The sequence below is a fragment of the Nematostella vectensis genome, chromosome 4 (assembly GCF_932526225.1).
Source record: "Nematostella vectensis chromosome 4, jaNemVect1.1, whole genome shotgun sequence".
Taxonomy (NCBI): Eukaryota; Metazoa; Cnidaria; class Anthozoa; order Actiniaria; family Edwardsiidae; genus Nematostella; species Nematostella vectensis.
The window spans coordinates 5,391,983-5,411,478 of record NC_064037.1 but is presented as its reverse complement, the minus strand read 5'-3'; the positions used below and the strand labels follow the sequence as shown (position 1 = coordinate 5,411,478).

Below are 19,496 nucleotides of genomic sequence, written 5' to 3'. Positions count from 1 at the left end.
ACATACTATAGTTAGGGCTTAAGGGTTTTTATACCTCAAAATTTGTAAGAAATTATGTGAAGTTTCAAGAATCTTCCTTCACGTTACCTTCCCCACCTTGTCACCCTTTCCCCCTCACGCCATCACCCCTCCCCAACTTGTCACCCTCACCCCTCCACCATTCATGCCATCACCCCTCCCCAACTTGTCACCCTAACCCTTGCACCATTACCCCTTCCCAACTTGTCACCAAACCCTTGCACCATTACCCCTTCCCAACTTGTCACCCTAACCCTTGCACCACTCGCGTCATTACCCCTCCCCAACTTGTCACCCTAACCCTTGCTCCATAACCCCTCCCCAACTTGTCACCCTAACCCTTGCTCCATTACCCCTTCCCAACTTGTCACCCTAAACCTTGCTCCATTACCCCTCCCCAACTTGTCAACCTAACCCTTGCTCCATTACCCCTTCCCAACTTGTCACCCTAACCCTTGCTCCATTACCCCTCCCCAACTTGTCACCCTAACCCTTGCACCATTACCCCTCCCCAACTTGTCACCCTAACCCTTGCACCATTACCCCTTCCCAACTTGTCACCCTAACCCTTGCACCATTACCCCTTCCTAACTTGTCACCCTAACCCTTGCACCATTACCCCTCCCCAACTTGTCACCCTAACCCTTGCACCACTCGCACCATTACCCCTCCCCAACTTGTCACCCTAACCCTTGCTCCATTACCCCTCCCCAACTTGTCACCCTAACCCTTGCTCCACTCGCACCATTACCCCTCCCCAACTTGTCACCCTAACCCTTGCACCATCACCCCTCCCAAACTTGTCACCCTAACCCTTGCACCATTACCCCTTCCCAACTTGTCACCCTAACCCTTGCTCCATTACCCCTCCCCAACTTGTCACCCTAACCCTTGCACCATTACCCCTTCCCAACTTGTCACCCTAACCCTTGCTCCATTACCCCTCCCCAACTTGTCACCCTAACCCTTGCTCCATTACCCCTCCCCAACTTGTCACCCTAACCCTTGCACCACTCGCACCATTACCCCTTCCCAACTTGTCACCCTAGCCCTTGCACCATTACCCCTTCCCAACTTGTCACCCTAACCCTTGCACCATTACCCCTTCCCAACTTGTCACCCTAACCCTTGCACCACTCGCACCATCACCCCTCCCCAACTTGTCACCCTAACCCTTGCTCCATTACCCCTCCCCAACTTGTCACCCTAACCCTTGCTCCATTACCCCTCCCCAACTTGTCACCCTAACCCTTGCACCACTCGCACCATCACCCCTCCCCAACTTGTCACCCTAACCCTTGCTCCATTACCCCTCCCCAACTTGTCACCCTAACCCTTGCTCCATTACCCCTCCCCAACTTGTCACCCTAACCCTTGCTCCATTACCCCTCCCCAACTTGTCACCCTAACCCTTGCACCATTACCCCTTCCCAACTTGTCACCCTAACCCTTGCACCACTTGCGCCATTACCTCTCCCCAACTTGTCACCCTGACCCCTCCACCTTCTTGTCACCATCACCCCCCCTCATTACCATCATCCCCCTCATCACCATTACTCCTCCCCCAACTTGTCACCCTCACCCCTCCACCTCTTTGTCACCCTCACCCCTCCCCCATCACCATTACTCCCCCAACTTGTCACCCTCACCCCTCCACCTCTTTGTCACCCTCACCCCCCCCCCCATCACCATTACTCCCCCAACTTGTCACCCTCACCCCTCCACCTCTTTGTCACCCTCACCCCCCCCAATCACCATTACTCCCCCAACTTGTCACCCTCACCCCTCCACCTCTTTGTCACCCTCACCCCCCCCCCCCCATCACCATTACTCCCCCAACTTGTCACCCTTACCCCTCCACCTCTTTGTCACCCTTACCCCCCCCCCCCCCCATCACCATTACTCCCCCAACTTGTCACCCTCACCCCTCCACCTCTTTGTCACCCTCACCCCCTCCCCCATTACTCCCCCAACTTGTCACCCTCACCCCTCCACCTCTTTGTCACCCTCACCCCCCCCCCATCACCATTACTCCCCCAACTTGTCACCCTTACCCCTCCACCTCTTTGTCACCCTTACCCCCCCCCCCCCCATCACCATTACTCCCCCAACTTGTCACCCTCACCCCTCCACCTCTTTGTCACCCTCACCCCCCCCCCAATCACCATTACTCCCCCAACTTGTCACCCTCACCCCTCCACCTCTTTGTCACCCTCACCCCTCCCCCATCACCATTACTCCCCCAACTTGTCACCCTCACCCCTCCACCTCTTTGTCACCCTCACCCCCCCCCCCCCATCACCATTACTCCCCCAACTTGTCACCCTTACCCCTCCACCTCTTTGTCACCCTTACCCCCCCCCCCCCCCCATCACCATTACTCCCCCAACTTGTCACCCTCGCCCCTCCACCTCTTTGTCACCCTCACCCCCCCCCCCCCCCCATCACCATTACTCCCCCAACTTGTCACCCTCACCCCTCCACCTCTTTGTCACCCTCACCAGACCACACATAACAGTCAAATATTATTTATTCTTTCAGTATTCAAAATATTTACAATTCCCATATTATAATCTTTATGTCTACCCAGCATATCTGCAAGTATCTGCAAGAAGAAATGCTTGCTAACAATGTTTAACTTGAAAAACATGATTTCTCAGCGGAAGACCCTATGGAGCCAATATTTGCATAATGCATTGTGAGCTGGTAATGCTGTTGCACCAGCAAGAGCGATCCCCGTACTATCAGCCACGCTTGTAATTCCCATACAGAATTCACGCTCCGAGGGTGGTACCTAAAGGGAAAAATGAAAACGATTTAGGCAGGGACTACAGGGACTATTTTAAATGGTAGAGGCTAAAATAAGTGGTAGTGGCTAAAAATTTGGCCAAGACAAACAAGTATATATTTGGAGCCCTGAAAAAAATCAACCCAAGCCAAAAGGGGTAGGGCTATAGCACTACCAGCCCTTGTCTATCCCTACCAGCCAGGATAGACAAGCAACTTAATGAAACAAGATTAGATACAGGTAAATTAGAACTGCAAGTTTAGCAAGAGTGACCAGATCCCACTGGGAAAATCGTCTACAAAAATGTCACATATGATAGTCATATTGTTTAGGTCTAGTTAAGATGCCATACTTTTCACGTCAAATGGCCAATCAAAATCGTCATTGTCTGTCATTTGCTTTCGCAGTGTATTCAACATAATTCAAAGAGTAAAAAATCTATGTTGGCCACACCCATTCTACTTTGGTTTAAGATTGATATTATCAAAGAACATGTACCTCTTTGGAAACTCTGTAGAATGCATTTACATACACTGCTCCACCAAGCAGTCCCTCAAAGAACACAATTGCAAACATGATCCACACAGAAGGCAGGAAGTGATAGATGGATTCGAACGCCAGCACTGCCAGATTCACCCACTAAATCAACAACAGTTGGTTACATTGGAACCTCATACAATGCACTGAAAATTCTAAATTTTTAATTAATTTTTTTTATGGTTTATAGAGCATCACATTGCTGTTGTTTTTAAAATAGATCCTGTATTGCAGCAAATTTCCATTTAAAAATTCTGGAGAGCAGGGTAGTGAGAATACCCTTTTTCCAATATTTTGGTATGGGTCTTTTCTAAAACAGCACAACAGGATTTTGTAATTTGCTCATTACTCAATGCAACGGCAGATCAATACACAATGCATATCCTCAGAGATGACAGTACAAGTAAGGATAAAAATGCAGGGGTTAACCCACCTGTAGTCCAGTCAATAGACATATATTCTTGATAGGAAGTATATTGACAGATGATCTTGAGATCAACACCCCAAGCTGATAGTCAACCTGATACCTGAAGTAAATAACAAAATGTCATATATTGACATTTCCATTGCATCTATCCACATTCTATTATAATAGTTTTATTCTGCTTTTAGTCTTAAATTCATTGTTTATTCAAAAGAAGTTTATTAATGCTTTTGTAGAAATATTGGTATTTAGACTATAAGTATGAGAGATAGCTAGTGAATGGCTGCAGTTTACTAACCATCTATACTGCTCTGAAGGTGTAATCCAGATGTCTTTCCAGAATATCAACTCATGCTTAAAAAAAATTATCTCAATAGATATTCAGTAAGCACCTATTAATTGTCAAAGTAGGAAATAGGAGCTTGTACTTACCAAGCCTTGGTTTATGAAATACTCAGCAAAGTAAACCAGAAATAGAGGTATCATATACTTGAGAAGACCCTGAGGGGATAAGAAAATTAACTAATCCATCCTCTTAAAAATTGATCATTATTGGAACTCTTTATGTTCAAGAAAGATAATAGAAGCTTGCAAGAACCTAGAATTTAAGAACCTTTAAAAGCCTAAAAAAAACAGAAATCCATTATATACATTTGTCCTACAAACCCAAGTTACCCAGCTTAGAGAAACCAGCGTTGGATTCAAAATATCATACCTTAGTGACTACTAACTTCTGGCTGAAGGTCATTTTTGAGATCTCACTTTTGTTGGTACCTTGAACTAAAAAAAACATGGGTTGGATAACAACTGTTCCCATTCATTTAATTGGACATTAAGCTAAAGATAGCAAGCACAATATATACAGGCTTGTCTCCAGAAAACCCTGTTTGTCTTTACAAATTATTGCAAGTAGTTTGCGTAACCCTGTTGTACACATTGGGGAGAGGGTTGTTGTACAACACATTGCCCCATTTAATAAAATGGCTTTTGGAGAAAATCACACTTTTATTAGCTTGGCTGACTAATTTCCATGTGTTAGCGAGCATAACAGGTGTTTCTTTGGGGTTTCAGCAAAATTATTGAGCTAGAGAAGAGCATGATCGTATAAAGAATGGGTCCCACCCTTTTTGTCTCATTCACTGTGTGGTATACACTATTCTCTCACTCCTATTGTTGGTGATAGCACTGTCTTGATCTACACTACTAACCTCCAGAATCACTTTTGAACAGCTGCTCATGCTCTTCTGTTTTGTAGTGCACAGTAGCATAGTTGATGAGGTAGGAGCCTTGGAGATATTCAGGATGAACCAAGATATACCAGAAGCTGTAAAAAGTCAAATACAGTATAAAAGATACAAATCAATCAAAATTACCTATGTGAGTTGCAAGCTTGGTAACTGATAATTTAGACAATTGATTTGATTGATCGAATAGAACAGACCCATAGCAGGCCAGTAGCCAGGTGTGGTTCATGGGGTTTGGAAAACCCCCCTCCCCCCAACTCTACTGGAAGGTCCATTGTAATGAAAGAAAATTGAGTACCACTGTGGGTTAGGGAGAGCTACCTACAAGAAAATGGTGCGCTATATGGGTAAACAACCCCCCCCCCCCCTGCACAAAATCCTAGCTACAGGCCTGTTAAACCAGAATTTTGGAATTCAAGGGTTACTCCTTTTAGCAGACAATGGTACTTGATTTCATTCATTTGAGCAGATCTTCCAGCCAGTTCATCAGAGTCTTTACTTACTGGTTGTATTATTAAAACATGAGGGTGTGACAACATACAGATCAGGTTTAAAGATGGCTGGCTTTTATTCTAACAAAAAATATGGAGGGGTGGGGGTGATATTGCCAAAATCTTTTTAAGGTTCTAAAAGATTTTCCTGTTTCCAATTTTATTTCATTATTTCATGAACATTCATAACTATCTATGAAGTTATTTTTCTAAATGTCATAACTTATCCTAATACTGTACTATTATCACTTAAAATGCCGATAGCAATAGTTTCTTAGCAAATCGATACTAGAACTAAATGCAAAATAACATAGCTCACTAAAAAGGATTATCATTAAGGGCCTATGGTACTATCTTTTGAGTCCGTTGCTAGGGAAATTTGTTTGTTTTATAAAATCTTCTGTTTTTTATTATCAAATCTCTTGGAACTTTCAACATAAGTGTTTTAGACATAAATGACACAAGTGATTATGTCATCTGACCCCTCCCATGATCACGTGACCCAGAACAAAACAACCTGTCAAAGAACCTACTGTTCAAATTAACATAATTTTTTTGCAGGAATCACTATTTTCTAAAACTTCACACATTGGATTTGCAAAATTTTGATACCGCGAAAAATGACAAATTTTTATGTTCTTCGAAAACCAGATATTTGGTAATAACTTTTCTTTTCTTCGAAAGTCAAAAATCCCATGCGATTAGTTGTTAGGAATGGTAATATCAATAGTTTGAGTGAAAAAAATTCACATCTGTTGTAGAATGTGTTTTCTCGGCGCTTTTACAAAATGTTGAAAGTTTATTTTAATCTCTTGGAAAAAAAGAAAAAACAAAATTAGAACTGGAGTTTCAAAGATTGAACCCGGAATGCTTGCTTACGAGTCAAAGGTGCTAACCACTGGGTCACAGAATCAAGTTTGAAGGCATGTGTCGATTTTAGTCCATTTAACTGAATGAAGCGCTTTTCCCTTTCCCAGCAACAGAGTTTCGTAGCAACGAGATAGTACCACAGGCCCTTAAGATCATGATGCTGTTTACCTGATGATGAACAAGACTGGCACAACATTCATGATAAGTATTGTATTCCTGGGCGAAACACCAGCTGATATAAGGCCAGCATATGATAGGGCCCCAAACACACCAGCTGCCCCTGATGAACAAGAACACTCGAATCAAACATTAAACAACGCAGGGCCATCACCCAAATGGACTGCAGGTGGAGCCTATGTTGGAACAGGCAGTTTTTAGGAGAGACAGGATTTAAGTTGTGTGTAACAATGTTGTGTGAGATATTTTTAGTACATGCTCATTTTTACCTTGTTGTTTTTTATGTTTGTGGGCTTGCCTACCTATTTTCTGAATAATCAATTAACACATCTTTTTATGTGGGATTGTTTATTTATTTTTATGAAAAAAAAAAATAATCATATTGAAAAACAAAAAAGTTTTTTTTCTTTTAAGCACAAAAAGGGATGAGGCTGTGCCCCCCCCCCCCCCCATCCCCCAGCCCCTCCATCTCATACATTCATTTAACCTTTTTTAGGTGGGTGGGGAGGGAAGGAGCTGGTAACACAAACTAAGTATCAATTTTTTTCAGCCTAATAACAGAAGGAATGACACCTAATCAAAACCAAGTATACATAGAACACTAACCTGTCCCTGATGACCAGGTAGAGACAACATCCCTGTTAAAAAGAATATCATTTAAAATAGTACATTTGTTCCCCCAATCTGTTCTCTTGTTATCAATAAGAATGAATGAATACAAATACAGTATGTATAAAATGTATACCTAAAAGGGACAGTTAAAAACACTTTTAGCTACATAATAAAGACAACATACTTATCAAAATGTGCAGAAAAGCTAAGTAGAGTGATTTCTCCAAAGCCAGAACTTGCACTGGCACATGCCACACCTACAAAAAAGAACACAAAATTAAGTAGGGAAGAGATAGAGTCATGGCAAAATCAAAGTCCTAAGAAGGAACATCAGCGATTAGACTATTTGCAGCCCCTCCTTTGACCGCATGCAAGGACCAATTATTTTCTTATTTTTTTACAGGCGTTCGCCAAAGAAAGGGCTAGTCTAATAGTGTTTTTTGTAAGACTATGATTTCTTATTATCATCTGTTAATCCTTATTTTAACAACATTTAAAAACAAAGTGACTGAGTGTTACCTACAAAAACTAAACAAGAGGGGAAGCATAAAAGTATTTCAAATTTTCAACTGTAGTACTGAAATATGTAGTTTTTGCAATGAAAAAAAAGGTTCCCTCCCTTGTCTCAAGTGTTTTAAACCCTTTTCTTACAATATCACATTTTTAAGCCCACATTTGTCAACTCTCACATTGGTTGCAACAACCTCTAAAGAATTTAATTTATACCCACCAAGTAAACTTAGCCCAAGAGCATGTGAGTATGCCACCATGAAGAAGCTGGCAAAAGCTAGTAGAACACACAGAATGCTACGAAAGCTAAAAAAAGGAACATTAGATTAACACCCAGTGCTTCATTATACAGTCAAATATACTGTAAATGCTGATTTAAAGACACAGTTTTAAATAAGCACCTAGTTTCAAATTACTGTCCCTAGTGAGCCGTAAATATCGAATAAGCTATGGGCACCTCCCTTCCCACCCACCTTCCCATGAATGTGAATTTCAATGGCATGTCCAGAGAAAGATCCAGTGTGGAACCACTCAGTAATTCACTGACCTCAAAACAGCCTGTATTGCCACTAAAAATGGCAAAGTACAGACTGAAAAGTGTCTTAAAATTTTGTGCTTTAGGATTTGCATGAATTTTGCATTGATTCTGAGCGTTATATGTGCACTCTGTCAGTTGCACACACCAAAATCCATGTGGTCATTTTGATCATTAAAGAATAGAATTACCCTGCTAGCAGAATTTTTTTTTCTTTGTAATTAACACTTTCCTTGCTAATTCACATTTTGGGTTTTTTGCGTTCCAAAAAAAATTTGAGTAGCCAAAACCGCAAATACAAGCACAACCGAGAAACACTAGGAACACTACTATTACACTGTTAGCAGGGTAATAGAATGTACATTGATAATCTATAAAAGGCAAAACAAAGTGGGAGCAATAAGAAAAATGCTCTGCATCTGTGCCACTTACTTGTAGCTCAGTTTGTGCATGTAAAATGGTGCTGTAACCTTTATAAGGAGCGTTGGAAGAATATCAGCAAGCAGGATTGTCTAGAGTAAAAATGAATAGTCATCATTCAGCTATAGGTGGAATAAGTTATGCCATTTTGTGTCTAATTCCCTGGGGTGCAACCCCATTCAGAAATTACCTTAAAATAATTTGATTATTAGGGATATGTTTTCTCTCACCCCTGTTGATAATGGATTACACCCAAGCCCATCTGTCTCATTGCTTTTGGAATCCATCTCAAAATGTAATGCTGAAGAATTCACCTAGATGCACAAAACAATGTACAGTACTCTGTAAGTACTTATATATCAAGCCCTATTTATTCTATTAACTAGAAGTAAGGATTGTTTGGTAGATACATAGGGTAAAGGTATGGTGGATGAGCTTATAGGCTCGTGGATAGTTAGCATATAAATGCTTTCAATAAGCACCCCAACTCCTGGACACAAAAAGTATTAGACCACCTCTCTTCAAATACATTCCCCCTTCCTCCCAAATAAAGGGTAAAGTCAATTTTTATTATTGATCAAAGTAAATAAAGTTTTGCTTTTGTTCAATGATTTAGCTTGAATTCAATGTATTTTATTCACTTGAAATAAAGACAAAGTAGACAGAGAAGAATTCTGAATTATGGATTCCTGCTTCAAATAAGTCCCCCTTCACAACCCTCTCAGGGTACTAGAACAAGTGTTTACTGTAGGCCCATAGGGTAATAATGTTGGGTTGGGTCTGTGGGCGCAGGGTAGGCAGGTAGGGTAGGGGGTGACTGTATCAGGCGTAGGGTATGTAGGTAAGCATAGGTCCATAGGGGTAGTGTAGTAGGGTAGGGGATGGCTGTATGGCTGTTAAGTAGGTAGGTAGGAATAGGTACATAGGGGTAGTGTAGTAGGGTAGGGGATGACGGTATGGCTGTCAAGTAGGTAGGTAGGAATAGGTCCATAGGGTAGATATAGGTGCATAGAGTAGGCATGTTAGAAATAGGCAGGTAAGGTATGGATGGCTGTATGGGTGCAGGGTAGGTAGGTGTTATGTACATAGGGTAGGCATGTTGGTGACAGGTTGATAGAATACCTACTTTGGGTTCTAATGTAGGCTTTAATATGTCATGTGCAGCACTCAACATCACCACATATGAGAAGTTATTACACAGACCTAGAAGCCTGGATTTAAAAAAAATACATTTTCTGTAAGACAATAGACAAATTCAAGCAAAGACAATAAATAAATTCATTATAAGCTTTAAAAACAAACACACAAGACAATTTAAATAACATTCACGGATTCAAACGTTTGAAAACGCTTAAAGGTATAGGGTGACATCATTTTTATGATATGCGCATGCTCAAAGCAGCACACGCCTGCGATATGACGCCATCGTTTTCATTTTGATACGGATGTGCCATCAACACTACGGACCAAAGTATACGGATCCATTTTGATTCACCTTCGACAGCGTTTTCATAAGTATCCAGATTCGCTGGATCCAGCGCGTGAGTTAGTGTGGACGGAAGGCCTAAACGTATCAAAAAGTATACGGATCCAAATGATAACCCTAACATGCTTTGCTTTATAGTCCGAGAGAGGAAAATTTGTCAAAGGGACTCCAATTTCTGCATTCTCATGGGCAATTTAGTTTGAAATGAAAGTTAAATTTTGCATTACCTCTTTTCCCTCTTGTGACCAAATTTCACTACATATCTTTTGCAATGTTCATCCCCCCACACTCGTAAAAATGACCAGTCCTTTATTAAACTTATATTCAATTCAATCATAGTTAATATTGCAATCCTCTAAACCTACAGGATTGAATTTGCTGTATAGTCCTGATGTAAAACTTCATATGAAATGGTTAAAATTTGTTTTTTCTTAAATCTTGGTGCTTTTGATGTATTTGACTGGTTAATAATTTAGAAACCTATAATAAAATTATATATTTAAGTTTTATTACCAGAATCCAACTAGATTCCTTCTCCGCGTACAGACATCATCATCATCACCTGTTGTGTTTTGGAAAAGATTATCAATATTTTCAGTAAAACCTATTGCCTATCTGGCAATGTCGTGTTTAAAATGCATCTAAATGTCTTAAAGTCCTGTGATTTTCTTCCATTCTATACTGCAGATGATAGTAACTTGCCGAAGAACTTCAAATTCGATGGAACATTTGCGGTACTTGAATGAATAGAGCACTTAATTAAAAAGTAGAGTTTGAAAAAGATAGAATGCAATAATGCATAGCATCATCTCACCGACAGTAAGCTGGGAGGTTTCAGTTGTTACTGAATTAGGAGGAGCGTTGGTCGCTCCATCATTGGAGGCGGTTGCCATTTTGCTTTTTTCGTCGTCCTTCTTGCCGCATCATCAACCAGGCGTCTCACAATGAACCCAGGGGGGAGGGGCAGGGCGATGCCGAACGACCTAGGGTAAAGGAGAGGGGAATTTTTCGGTTGCTTCGATCCGATCAAGAGAGCATAAATGAGAGAATGACGGATAAGAATAATGATAATAATAATAATAATAATAATAATAATAATAATGATGATGATGATGATGATAGACCATAAGCGAAAAGAAATTCTAGCGATTGAGATGGCGTGGCCGTGGATGGAGAACAGAAGGGAGAAAGATGAGGAGAAAACGATGAAGTATGGCCTGCTGAGATGGGAGCTGAAGCAACAGTACCCCGGCTATAGCATCAAGCAACACAACATAGTGATGGACGTGCTGGGAGGTTGGTCCCAAGACGTGAACAGCTCGATGAGGGAGATATTCGGCGCGCGTGGTCGTGATGTCCTAAAGAGGATGCAGAAAGCAGTGCTCTCAAGTTCGTTAAATATTGCAAGGACGCTGAAAGTGCTAACAAGATAAACAGTCGTACTGAACTCTATAGAGATTGGACTATTTTTATTGATTTATTTTTACATTTCTTAACTTTATGTTATACCTAGAATTTTGAAAGGGGATTCTGAGATACAGTTTGGGTTACGCTTGCGCCCCTCTCTGTATATAGGCTGACATACATATGTTGTACGACTGTCATAATAATAATAATGCTCTCTAGTTCTCAACGAGGGTGGGGATGGGCTAGTTGTGCTTGTGGATTAACTTTTAAAAAACCTTTTTTAATTTAAGTTTAAAAAAATGATAGTAAAAAGAGTGAAAAATACGATAACAATACAGACAACTTTTGCTCTTTCACCCCCTTTGGTTCCCCCGGGTCAACGAGGGGAAGACGCACCCGTCGGCCATACTCAAATAAAAAACGCATATGGAAGAGCAAAGTTTTTGTTTTCTATGGCGGTATTTTGCTGTTTGTTTGAATTCTTTCAGCGCTGGGTCTCCAAGCACTTTCGTCTATTGTCCATCTATTGTTTCCCACATGCGCTGCTTGCGCATATATTATAGCCCAGGTCGCTCCGAACGGGTCCTTTGTTCCGTTCCTGTCATTCCAGTTCATCTTTACCTCGGTGTAAGAACCTCACAACTGACGTCACAAGCCACTAACAGTGTTTATGCTGATAACATGTTATATCAATACCTCTCAATCAACTGCATAAGCTATCTCAGGAGAAACTGACTCGATGGAATGCTAGATCCGCATATCTTTAAATCGCTAGACCGTTGGATCACTTGACCGTTGGGTAGCCGGGCCGATGGATCGCTAGGCCGATGAATAGCTGGGTCGATGGTTCGATAGATCGCTGGATCTCTGGGTCGATGGATCGCTGGGCCAATGGATCGCTAGGCCTATGAATATCTGGGTCGATGGATCGCTAGGCCGATGAATATCTGGGTCGGTGGATCTCTGGGTCGATGGATCGCTGGGCCGATGGATCGCTGGGCCGATGGATCGCTGGGCCGATGGATTGATCGGGTGGTCGGGGCCGCGTTTTTCGGTCTGCCTGTGTGGCCAAGATGGCGGCATCAGTCGACCCAAAGTTGTTTCAAAATGAAAGATTGTGAATAAGGGCGTACCCAGGGTAACCCATATATATTTTGGAGGTGTAGGAGATCCACTTTCCTATTCTTTTTCTATTATTACTTTAGCATCCCTCCCATGCATTTAATCAGGAACACTATTGTTGGCCAAAAACGTGGTGTTCTGGAACACCCTTGCCTTGTTGAATACATAGGCCTAGCGATCCATTGGCCCAGCGATCCATCGACCCAGATATTCATAGGCCTAGCGATCCATTGGCCCAGCGATCCATCGACCCAGAGACCCAGCGATCCAGCGATCCATCGACCCAGCTATTCATCGGCCCGGCTACCCAACGGTCTAGTGATCCAACGGTCTAGCGATTTAAAGATATGCGGATCTAGCATTCCATTGAGTCAGTTTCTCCTGAGATAACTTATGCAGTTGAGGTATTGATATAACATGTTATCAGCATAAACACTGTTAGTGGCTTGTGACGTCAGTTGTGAGGTTCTTACACCGAGGTAAAGCCCAATACTTCGCTTTCCTCTCCGGTTGCTTCCCATCCTCTGATTCCTCAGCTAACATCTCATATAAAGCATGCCTAAAAAACGCAAGCACGAGGAAGAAGACGAGCCAAGCGCAAGAAGAAGAAAAAGAAGAAGAAGAAGCAAAAGAAACATAGCCAAGCGCAAGGCCGCTATGGCCGCCATGGCGCTCGCAAAGGACGCAATAGATAGTTACGAGGAAGAAGACGGTGATTTTTATGAGGAAGGAGACGGTGATTTTTATGAGGAAGGAGACGAGGATGAAGAGGATTATGAAGGAGAAGACGATGATGATGAGGGTGGTGATGAAGACGGCAGAGAAGACGGTGATTTTGATGAGGAAGGAGACGAGGATGAAGAGGATTATGAAGGAGAAGACGATGATGATGAGGGTGGTGATGAAGACGGCAAAGGGGATGATGATGAGGGTGGTGATGAAGACGGCAAAGGGGATGATGATGAGGGTGGTGATGAAGACGGCAAAGGGGATGATGATGAGGGTGGTGATGAAGACGGCAAAGGGGATGATGATGAGGGTGGTGATGAAGACGGCAAAGGGGATGATGATGAGGGTGGTGGTGAAGACGGCAAAGGGGATGATGATGAAGACGATGAAGGCGATGAGGACGAAGATGTAGATGCAGACGCCATCAAAGTTGAATATGTAGAGGCGAAACTGGATGAACCCACAGCCGGTAAATAGTACTTCAACAAAACCCCGTTAAAAGTAAATTTTCTTAAAGATAATAGGAGAAGAATATCATTCAGAATTATTTTCATGTATTCCTTACGGTTCAACTTCAAATTTTAGTTTATAAACAAATTCTTGTGCTAAACAAAGCATGAAGCTTGTCACTTCGTTCCTTTCTCAATTTCCGCTCGTGGTCCTTTCTCAATTTCCGCTCGTGATTGAGGTAAGAACATGCTAGGTTACGGTGAGAATATTGCAATTAAAGACTACCATTTACTTAATCTAGGTTCGAGATTCCTTTATCGATCATTTCATAGAAAGAGACTTTTGTATTTTTTTGGATTGGATCCTGATTTTAATTAGACATGTGGCCATTGTTCGAAAAGAATTGATAAACGAACCAGTCCAGCCGAACACCTCTAGAATTGCTTTGACTTGATAAGAAAACCCAAAAGCGGCTTTATCACGTTCTATTGTAGTACACCATGCGCTTAGTTTTTGAAAATATAGCTTTTTTAACATTACGTTAATGAATAAAACAAGTCAAGCAACTTCATTACAAGCAAGATATCATTCAAGCTTAGCAGGTGACGTCACAAGTAACGTAATACGTTAGGAAATTTCCCAAGGTTTCTATTCATTGTCAACATGATCATCATAATAATTATTTAAATCAAAATTATAACCGTTACAATCACCATCATTATAAGAATGTTTATCATCGTTGTTATCCATCATGGCCTACCAACATTGACATGATAAGTTGTTATCGATTTTTAAAATGTTCTCTTTGCAATATCCAATGTAGATACAAAAGGTAGCGAAGTCAATGGATCGAAGAGCAAACAAGAAACAGAACCAAATATTACCGAGGAAATGTCTCGTAAAACAAAGAAGAAAAACAAAAAGAAGACCCGCGGCAGAGAGGAGCATAAAGTTAAACACTCACATTGTGATGTTATGAAACGATGAAAAATGTTATCAAAAATGTTATGAAAGAAGAAAAAAGACAAGACCTCCTGATAGCAATTAGTCTGAAAACGTTTAAAATTCGCTTATGATCAAACCGCCTAGAAAGCCGTAGATTTGCTAGATCCTAAGCAAGATACCTAATCTAAGCACTGGTCTAGTCAGATTGCTGTAAATGATAGTGGAACCATGTAGAAATTTTCATTAAATATTGTAGGTTTACATCCGCCATTGATTTGCCGTGTCCCTTTGACCTGGTTACCTTGCATCTGTCAAAATGGTGTCAAAATGTCAAACTAACCAGGACGTGACGTCACATACTCAATACGCTTTTGGAGCACATGGCTAATTTACTTACCCGAAAGAGATAAACATAAGATAACTCATAAAACTTTTCGCAAGGTCACTTGCGAAAATTTAAAATGACCGGATCTCGATGCGTTGTTCAGGATTGTGAAAACAATCAAAAAACAGGGAAAAGCCTTCATTTGAGCCAAAAATCGGGTCCAAAAAAGGCGGAGTGGATACGCTTTGTACGACTCCACTCGAAGAATTTCAATCCGTTGGGTCGTTTTGTTGTGTGCTCGGACCACTTCGAGAGAGAATGCTATCACTTTGGCGAGGGGTCCGAGTTAAAGCGCTATTTGATAAAGGGATCCGTACCAACACTTTGGAAACCAAAGAAAACCATTGCTTCACCATCGGACCGGGAATTGCGTCAAAGAGCAAAGGTGAGTTCTATAAATATCTCTACATGCTATTTTTCCTTTTCACCAATAACTGCCATGGAAATTCCTTTCCCCGGCCTAAATAATTTCTTAGGTACAGTTCTTTTGCATTTAACGGATATTTATCAAATAGTTTACATTTACTTCTTATTACAACTCTCCCTGTACTCATGTTTACAATGATTTCACGCATATATTATTGCTAATCCCCAACATTTCCTTTCTAAAATTCAAGTAATTACTTAACTTGTAGGCTAGCTCGCAGTCTTAGAGTGGTTTTCAAAATCCCGTGAAGTACTATTTAGTTTATCTACTACTAATACACTGCAATGTCTTTGTTCTCTTTTGTTCTGGCTTGACTATTACATTAAAAAATTTTGTTTAACGGGATTTTGAAAACAACTCTATCTTTCTATTATTACGTGATTACTGTTGGAGAAAGCGGAATTTTTCACTACATAATCTGTTTAATATCCCAATTACAGGTAATTAAGGAGCTTTTAGCAACAGCAGGTGACAGTGGAATGGTAATAATATTTGTTTTTTTCTTATATCTTTTCTTTTTAGATAATAAATTACTCTAGTCGATTAAAAAAGGTTTTTTAAAAGCAGGAAGTTCTTTAAAAGCAGGAAGTATTTTAATTCAAAATGTCTGAAATCCTCGAGAAAACATATTTTCGCTCTCACGTGTTACATTGGCTATCTGACTGTATGTTCTTTTGATGGCTTTCTGAACTCAATCCTTAATTATTTTCTAGGTGCGAGCTCATGAATCTGCCACAACATCTTCCACGGTCTCTACCTTGGACCTACCCGCCTCAGCTGAAGACACACCAACTGAAACCATGCCCCCCTTAGAAACCCTCCCCATAGACCAACCTGCCCCAGTTGGAGACATGTCAACTGATAACTTGCACCTCCAAGAATCCCACCCGGTAGACCCACCGGCCCCACTTGGAGATGCGCTAATCAATACCATTACTTCACAAGGATCTCACCCCATAGACCCACCCGCCCTAGCAGAAGACACACCCATAGATGCTACGACCATACCTCCCAGAGCCAATGTGTTCCATGTAGTTGATTAGGGCAGTGAGGGGTCATTATTTATAAACAAATGATCTAAGATTTCTGTTTTTATGTCAGCATAATGGAATGAGCTGAAAATATGTACATACAATTGTCAATTCAGAGCAATTTGGCTAACATGGAAACTGATTAATGAGAAATAAATACGATGTTTCACTGCTCAATTCCACCAGGTGCAAGTGCTTGCATTGTTCACTTAAGAGATTAGTCATGAAGGAAGAATAGCAATGCTGCATAGAGCTTGCAAAAACAGCAAAACAAATTGAGAATGTGGGTTTATAGAGATGTATTGTTGACCATCCAGGGCTCAGTGTAGATTGTCCCAACGAGTGGTTATTATGCACAGAAGCTGTTGGAATAAAAACAAGGAAGAAAAATCCTATTCAAACTCCATGTCTTCAGAGTTTGCATCCTCCTTATCCTCTTCAAATCCATGAAATGTTTCGCTAGGGAATGCTTCCCGTATTTTGTTGTAGACACAACTTGGGAGAGATGCCCTCTTTGACCACCCGACACACTCATATACCAGGCGCACGTATTGTCTGTAGGCCACATACCTCAGAAATCTGAAGAAATAATAATAATATCCTGAAAATGAGTTATTGGAATGGGAGCATTGGAGTTTTGACAATAGGAAATGAGTGTGGGATTGTGGAGTGGATTCAAAGAGGTCAAGATGCATTAATAAATATACTGTATGCTTTGCTTTCAAATTATAAGCTTAATCAGCATTAAAAGCTTCTTGGTTTTAGGACTTCAATACTGAAATAATATAATATGTTTGACTTTTGATCAGATTTAAGACATTATGTATCTCTTGCTTTTTCATTTTCCTAAATTAAAATCCTCTCCCCTCCTTTTTTTTGTTAGCTAGTGGGAGCATATATTTACATAGATCTTTTATCTTCAGAAACTTACTCAGATTCGGATGCATTTTTTGCAGATTTGACAGAAGTATAGGATTTTTTCTTCCTTGTTTTTAGTCCAACAGCTGCTGTCCGTAGTACCCACTCGTTGAGGCAATTCACACTGAACCCTGGATGGTCAACAATGCATCCCTCCAAACCAACTTCTTGTAATTTTTCGCTGCATGTTGCAAACTCTGTGCAGCATCGGCATTCTTCCTTTGTGACTAATAACTTGAGCAAACAGTTCGAGCACTTGAACCTGGTAAAATTGGATCACCATGAGCAGTTGGTCGTTACGAAACATCAAAACAACAATATAAAAATACCTACCATGTGGAAATATCTTGCTCCCTTGAAAATCTTCGGAGAAGCTCCTCTTCTTGCTCATTCTCCTCGTGGAGTTGCTGCTCGTATTCAGCAGCCTCTTCCTCGTTTGGGACGGGATCGAGACTTTCGTCGTAGCCATGAAATTCACTATCCAAAAGCTCGTGTTGTGATTCAAGAAGCTCCGACTCTGAGTCAAAACTAGAGCTGACGGATAACTCTTCGCTTTCTGAAATACTGCGCTGCCTCGTTAACTAAGCCATAAGACTTTAGTTCGGAAAGTGTCGAGATAAAAGAAATTCTTGAGTATTTTCAACTAGAAGCGGCGTCTGAGCTCGCGAAGCGTATTGAGTATGTGACGTAGGAGGTGAGAAACCGCATCCTTTTCGCGGGCTCAAGAGAGATCACACCAGAACAATGGCGGAAGTAAAAACGATGTTTTAAATGCCATAATTCACACGCCCAAATTCACTAATTAAATAGATTATGCACTTGAAGTATACATTGAAGATGTAGGAAGGACTCGGAGTTAATAGAAGCTTGAAAATACAGGTCTAAATCTGGTCATAAGCGGACTTTAGCAATATATATATTTTTGTTTCCTTGTGTGGAAGAACACAAACACAAAACCAGAATAGAAACGTTATCAGTAACAAATTCTAAAATCAAAAGTCTTAATGGGATGACAACTCGTGAAACTGTTCATCCTCAGTGACCCAAACCCCTCGGTGACCCACACCCCTTGGTGACCCACACCCTCGGTGATCCACACCCCTCGGTGACCCATGTCCTGTGTGAAACCGTTCATCCTCGGTGACCCATACGGTGTCACAGCCGCCCTTTACCCCTCCCCTGCTTGCCGTGCAGGTCCAATTGACTGCAAAGGCCTGGGTTTTTTAAAGCCCCTGGTAATTCTAGGAAATGGAAACACTTAAGTGTTATTTCCATTATTTGAAAAGTGGGTTGATTTGTTAAATAAGAGGCATCTCGATTGATGCGGTCTTACTGTCGAATCCGTTGTATCGCGACGCCTTATTGTCAAAACATTGATTTGTTTTTCTTTCAGGATTTTCTAGTCTGCCAGTCAATATATTCTAAGCCAATCAGATTCTTGCCATCTCTCGCCTAGTGCAGTTGCCTGGCTTTCTGTCGCAACACTGTCAGTGTTTGGTTTACGTCCAGAGGATGGCCAAGGGAAGTGCACAAAGCGAGACTCTGATTGGCCCAGAATGGTTTTACTGACGAAACAGAAAACCAAAACAAATCGTGTTTTGAAAACGGGGGTCGCGATCAGTCTTACTTGTCCACCAGAGGTTATTCGGAAAGAATGAGATCTTCGTTCCAGAACTTTTTTGAAGTTCTCACCCCGAGCATCGTGCACACCTCAGGCATTCTGGTGTTCCTAGAATCTGTTCCTAGAACGCTGTCTTACTAATACACGCATTGTGGAACTCCTCCGTTTACAACATTGGAACTGATGAATAGGAGATGGAGGGATAAAATACATATAAAAATTCAATGTCAATAATTACACTTTTACGGCCGCAAATGAACGCACCTCGTCTACTTTTTGCGGGTCATCAGTTCTCGTTTTGTTTGTTTTTATTTTTGCTTTGCAAAGTTGATTTCACGAAAATGTCCGG

General features: G+C 41.3%; 3 protein-coding genes across 6 annotated transcripts; 1 reads left to right on the top strand and 2 right to left on the bottom strand.

The window, feature by feature from the left end:
- Positions 1-2,530: 2,530 nt before the first annotated feature.
- LOC5500189 (battenin) lies at positions 2,531-17,989 on the bottom strand. Of its 2 annotated transcripts, XM_032368638.2 has the most exons (17): positions 17,860-17,989; positions 10,927-11,095; positions 10,626-10,674; positions 9,753-9,837; positions 8,857-8,940; positions 8,639-8,718; positions 7,892-7,977; positions 7,346-7,418; positions 7,156-7,187; positions 6,541-6,652; positions 4,976-5,091; positions 4,483-4,547; positions 4,200-4,268; positions 4,066-4,121; positions 3,777-3,870; positions 3,305-3,445; positions 2,531-2,812 (listed from the first exon to the last, which is right to left on the bottom strand). In XM_032368638.2, exons 2-17 carry the CDS (start codon positions 11,003-11,005, stop codon positions 2,675-2,677), a joined length of 1,359 nt encoding a protein of 452 aa, XP_032224529.1. In that variant the 5' UTR covers positions 11,006-11,095; positions 17,860-17,989; the 3' UTR covers positions 2,531-2,674. The 2 variants fall into 2 exon arrangements, with proteins under 2 accessions (XP_032224529.1, XP_032224530.1); XM_032368639.2 differs by lacking the exon at positions 8,857-8,940.
- On the top strand, positions 12,953-15,026 carry LOC116606211 (secreted acidic protein 1A). 3 transcript variants are annotated; one of them, XM_048726102.1, is made up of 3 exons: positions 12,953-13,680; positions 13,753-13,839; positions 14,644-15,026. In XM_048726102.1, exons 1-3 carry the CDS (start codon positions 13,197-13,199, stop codon positions 14,805-14,807), a joined length of 735 nt encoding a protein of 244 aa, XP_048582059.1. In that variant the 5' UTR covers positions 12,953-13,196; the 3' UTR covers positions 14,808-15,026. The 3 variants fall into 3 exon arrangements, with proteins under 3 accessions (XP_048582059.1, XP_032224532.1, XP_032224533.1); XM_032368642.2 differs by having other exon boundaries at positions 12,965-13,446; positions 13,576-13,839; XM_032368641.2 differs by having other exon boundaries at positions 12,964-13,839.
- Positions 17,001-19,245, bottom strand: LOC5500187. The gene is made up of 4 exons (XM_032368655.1): positions 19,219-19,245; positions 17,860-18,107; positions 17,540-17,788; positions 17,001-17,187 (listed from the first exon to the last, which is right to left on the bottom strand). Exons 1-4 carry the CDS (start codon positions 19,243-19,245, stop codon positions 17,001-17,003), a joined length of 711 nt encoding a protein of 236 aa, XP_032224546.1.
- Positions 19,246-19,496: the final 251 nt, after the last annotated feature.

Excerpts from the sequence above, each read along its gene's own strand:
- LOC5500189 (XM_032368638.2), bottom strand. The coding sequence starts at position 11,005 with ATGGCAACCGCCTCCAATGATGGAGCGACCAACGCTCCTCCTAATTCA. Across the intron at positions 8,941-9,752 it reads AGCCTACATTAGAACCCAAA|GTGAATTCTTCAGCATTACA; the intron begins GTAGGTATTCTA and ends TTGTGCATCTAG. Across the intron at positions 7,188-7,345 it reads TTTTCTGCACATTTTGATAA|GGATGTTGTCTCTACCTGGT; the intron begins GTATGTTGTCTT and ends TCTTTTTAACAG.
- LOC116606211 (XM_032368641.2), top strand. The coding sequence starts at position 13,197 with ATGCCTAAAAAACGCAAGCACGAGGAAGAAGACGAGCCAAGCGCAAGA. Across the intron at positions 13,840-14,643 it reads ACTGGATGAACCCACAGCCG|ATACAAAAGGTAGCGAAGTC; the intron begins GTAAATAGTACT and ends TATCCAATGTAG.
- LOC5500187 (XM_032368655.1), bottom strand. The coding sequence starts at position 19,245 with ATGCCTGAGGTGTGCACGATGCTCGGG. Across the intron at positions 18,108-19,218 it reads AGGTGTGCACGATGCTCGGG|TTAACGAGGCAGCGCAGTAT; the intron begins GTGAGAACTTCA and ends CTTATGGCTTAG. Across the intron at positions 17,188-17,539 it reads AAAAATGCATCCGAATCTGA|ATTTCTGAGGTATGTGGCCT; the intron begins GTAAGTTTCTGA and ends TTATTTCTTCAG.